General features: G+C 55.1%; 1 protein-coding gene across 1 annotated transcript; it reads left to right on the top strand.

Moving 5' to 3' along the window:
• Window positions 1-1,423: 1,423 nt before the first annotated feature.
• Window positions 1,424-2,264, top strand: GMORB2_5635 (uncharacterized protein; the record flags this gene model as incomplete). The annotated part of the gene is made up of 2 exons (XM_035467605.1): window positions 1,424-1,598; window positions 1,675-2,264. The coding sequence occupies 2 exons, from the start codon at window positions 1,424-1,426 to the stop codon at window positions 2,262-2,264; spliced, it is 765 nt and encodes a 254-aa protein (XP_035322571.1).
• Between the last annotated feature and the right edge of the window lie 2,133 nt (window positions 2,265-4,397).

Raw genomic sequence — 4,397 nt, forward strand, 5'->3', positions numbered from 1 at the left:
GCCCTGCAGGTGCATCCATGTCCGGATCATGCCTGGTCAACAGCATATGATCTGCGGACGGATATCAGCTACTACATACTGTCTCAGTCTGGGCATTGGCTGTCCACACACACCAGTGAAGTCCAGTCTGGCCTGAGTGTCTGCTGTACGCTTTGCGTGTGCGTGTTGTGTCTGCTCTCTCTGTTTCTGACACCATCCATCTTACCTGTGCCCTCTTGAACCGACAATCCTTCCCCTCCTGATTCTGCGTTTTGATACCTGGATTGCATTTCACCAAAAAATTCCAAGTACGGTGATAGTTTTTCCACGGCATCCACGCCACCAACAGTCACTCCAACTCCGTCCGTCCTTGCTACCTCTCTGTCTCCGAAACACAGGAGCACCCGCACACCATCCCCCCTCCCCATCATAGGGCCATTCTTTCTGATGCCCCAACATTGGATCTCAGGATTGTCGTGACTGTTCACCGAGGCGGAGACTGTGTGAAGATTGCCTTCCCCTAGAGCCCAGATTCAATCACTGTTGNCCCGCCGCTGGCCGTTATGATGGGTACATGACACTACACACTAGGGATCGCACTAGAATATCTCTCCGTAGAGTCGTGCTTTGATCTTTGATGCCCGCAATGAACGGCACCACTACTACTGGCGATCCACTAACTAGCGGTGCTGTTCTCCGTACGGAGTACCACGGCGGCTATTGCTATCCAACACATGGATCCCATACCCATGCGGAAGGAAGGAGCGGAACAGGGGTGGAAGAAATATAATTGGTAGGGAAAGACCGGAATAACGAAAGAGCGTGATTTAGGAAAGAGCAGGATAGGGAAAGAGCAGTAGAGGAAGTATTCAAGACAGGGAATAATCCAATGATATCAAAAGAGAAGACAAAAAAAAAAACAGGCAACGAGTAACAGACACACAAGGCCAAGCAAGGTGCTACGAATCATGCATATCAATACCCTTTCTTCTCTCTCTCCCTCTGCCGCCGCCGCTGCTGCTACAGCCTACTGCTCTCCCAGACTCACTTACCCTCACTTCCTCGGCCTGTCAGCCTAACCAAGTAGACCAGGGCCACATGCCCGTCATCCGTACCCACTTCCCCCCCAATATCCTCATCCTGCTACTCGTATGGAGTACTCCTCTTTGAGTCCCTGGCTTCTGTGTACTCCGGTACACTTTATCACAACCAACAGCTCTTTCTCTCCAACCCATCACCCCCCCCCCCCCCCCCCCTTTTGCTGGTCAAAGGAGATTTGGAGTACTGATATTCGGGCCTAGATCATTGTCGTCGGCGGAAGATAAGGTGTATTCCGTCCGCATCCGATTCACACGGACCATGTACCAACTGCATTCGCTTGAAAAAGGACTGCAGTTTCATCCCGACGGACCAGCAGCAAGGTGGCGCCGGCGACCCGACGCGCATGCGAGGCTCGGGATCGCTGAAAGTCAAGTCTGAGCCACCTTCGGAACCCTCATCACCCGGGGGTACCATCGACAACTCGAGTCTGAAGCCGCCGTCCTCGCCTCCTTACCCACCACTGGGGACCAGCGTCGCTGGCATGCCCATACCAGCGTCTAGTGAGGATAAAGGAATGGGTGAGTTACCACAGCCCGCTCCCACTCAGCTTTCTCTTATCGCGGCTGCATGAACCCCTGCTGACACCTCGCAAAGGCTCTTCGTCATACGGTGGCCTCGACCACATGCCCCAATGGATGGCAGGTAGCAGCAGTAGCAGCACAGCCGATAACATGAGCTGGTCTAACCCGTGGCAGCCTCGGCCACCCAACTCTCCGCTGCCAGCAGACAGCAACGCTACCGACCCAGGGGTACCGCCTCCACCGATGGGATGGGAGCAGCCCGGGTCAGCAGCTTCGGACGCTCCCCGCGACCTCTCGTGGGGTCAGATGCCTATATCGGCGGACGGCCGGTCCTTCTCCTACAGCGCCGAATCCATCCGGAGCAGTAGCCAGGATCCGGCGCAGTACGTCCCCGTAGGCCATCAGGGACGACAGACGAGTGGGTCTTCCGGGCCTTTCTCCATCGGGCAGCCGGCGCCGGAGGGATACCATGCCCTGCCTCACATGTCTATGGCGCCGCCCACGGATCCGATCATGTCGCCTGTCGGCGGTGGTGTGGTAGCCGCCGGAGGGGTATCGTCCCAGGCACAGCATATGCAGTGGATGCACCAGCAGGCTTACATGAGATCTCAGGGGGCGTACGGTGGAGGTTCTTGGGCGCCTGGGCAGCCACGACCGGAATGAGCCGAGAACCGATGGCGATGGACAGGGGAGAGCGGTCAGCTCCCTTTACTGATTGCGTGACCATGGTGAGGGCCCTCGTCTCATGCAATACACGGTGAGTAGTATTGCTCTGGATGATGGCCAGCCCCTTGCAGAGAAGAATGTGTGCTTCTATCAAGGGCGGCGGCCTTCGTCCAGACATGGTGCGAGAAGGAGGAAGCTGGCCCCCTCCCCTTTTTGTCCGGAAGCCTGACACTACTTACCACGTAAGTGGCTTTGAGGGGGGGGGGGGGGGGGGGGGGGGGGGGGGGGGCGGGCTTCAGCAATTATGGATTTCATGGAATAAGGTAAAGGACAGCCTGGACAGGACATTTGGAGTCGCATCATCTCCTTTTTTTTTGTATCTTATTTCTGTTTTTCGTCTCTCACTCATCATCTTTCTTAATATCTCTCTTTTCTCTGGATTTTTGTATATGGATGGGCAAGCAATAGCATCGGATCTTTTTCTTCTCATTATTGTATGGAGACGATTTGCTGTCTATTTACTTCGCTCAGTTTGTTTGGGGGGAAAGAGAGATGGGAAAAGATGGAGCAGAACGAGTTTTCTTATATTCTTTCTATTTCTCTATGACGGAGGGTTATAGTGAGCTCCCTCATACATCATCTTTCAAACAGGAAGTTAGAGATTGCGAGGGATGAAAATCTAGACACTTCGAGGTGTTATTGGATTGCATTACGGGATGTGAGAGAGGACTTGAATCGTTTGACATAGGTCCCAAGGCGGGTGTTGATGATCACATGTATTCTTCTGTCCTCGCTGAAAATCCGGGGTTATATATAAAATTTTGATTTCTCTCAACCTGGGTATAAGTGAAGTCTTCGATTACGACAAAGGGGCTCGAAAGGAAGATACGGAGAGATGGAGATGGAGAGGGAGACAGAGGAAGAAGTTTTTAGNCCGGCATCGACGGCCAGGTCAACGATACACCAGCGGCATCAGCATCAGCAACGGCCTCTCCTACTCCAGTCAACGAGCGCCGACCCTATCAGAGTGGTCCTGTTTCGCTAGCCTTCGGATCCTTGACACCAGGGCCTGGTGTGACGTCCTATCCACGCGACGGGCCGCCGTGCTACCTTAAGATTCACACTGCCCAGCCTCTCCACCTTTGCATCGGAAGCATTCGCGCCCAAACCATTCGCCATTCTCGAAGCCCTAGCTGACGTGGTAGTTGGGTTTATTGTAGAGACTTGCCAGTGCATTGGAGGAAGAAACTCAATTCGCATTGGCTAGAAACTCTCAACCCGGGATCGAGGACATTACCAACCTGCGCCTCCCCCCCCTTCCGACCAAGTTGTGCGACAGAAAAACATCAACATCTTCAGATTGTCGAATGTGGTTGTTGGGCTCTTGAACATCGGCTCATCCTACCGCCGCACGCGCCCGCAGAACCGCTGGAAAACGATCGGATCATCGTCCCGGTCGACTTCCCTAGTCCTCCTCGATCCAACCAGGAACTTTCGAGCTGGGTGAAGGTGACGACCGCCATTGAAATCAGAGACCGGCCCTGGGGATCCGGTTAACATCGTGGCTGTGAGACGATCATCCAGGAGAAAACACATAGTTCTGACCCGCGGCTCAGAGGCTCTGACTCATGGCCATTGGCACAGTTGAGGGAACCGACTCGATCGCGTACAGCCGGGAGGCCAACGGCTGGCCTACTGGGTTCGACCACTGGCAGACGAGACCACAGATCGCCGACATGTCATACGATCATTTCGGCCCTCCCATGCATGACCACTCGGACCCAGCGATATCCCGGGCCGCCTACCCGCCGGGGTACGACTTCGTCGGCCGTCAACCGCCACCGCCACACGCCTTGGCAGGTGCGCCCCCCAACTGGCAGCTCCAGAGGTCCATGTCGACGCCCGACGCCGCCGGGTTACACCATCACGGTGCAGACCACGGAAGCTCCAGCGCTTTGGTGGAGAAGAAGAGAAACAAACTTGGCTATCACAGGACGTCGGTCGCGTGCAGTGAGTACACTGTGCCAACCCCAACCCCAACCCCCACCCCACCACCAGAGATACCAGCGTTCACAATGAGTCCCCCCAGTCAGATCTGGCCTTTGCTATAAGCGCGGCCGGAAGATCCCC

Source organism: Geosmithia morbida (assembly GCF_012550715.1).
Source record: "Geosmithia morbida isolate 1262 chromosome Unknown scaffold_4, whole genome shotgun sequence".
Taxonomy (NCBI): domain Eukaryota; kingdom Fungi; phylum Ascomycota; class Sordariomycetes; order Hypocreales; family Bionectriaceae; genus Geosmithia; species Geosmithia morbida.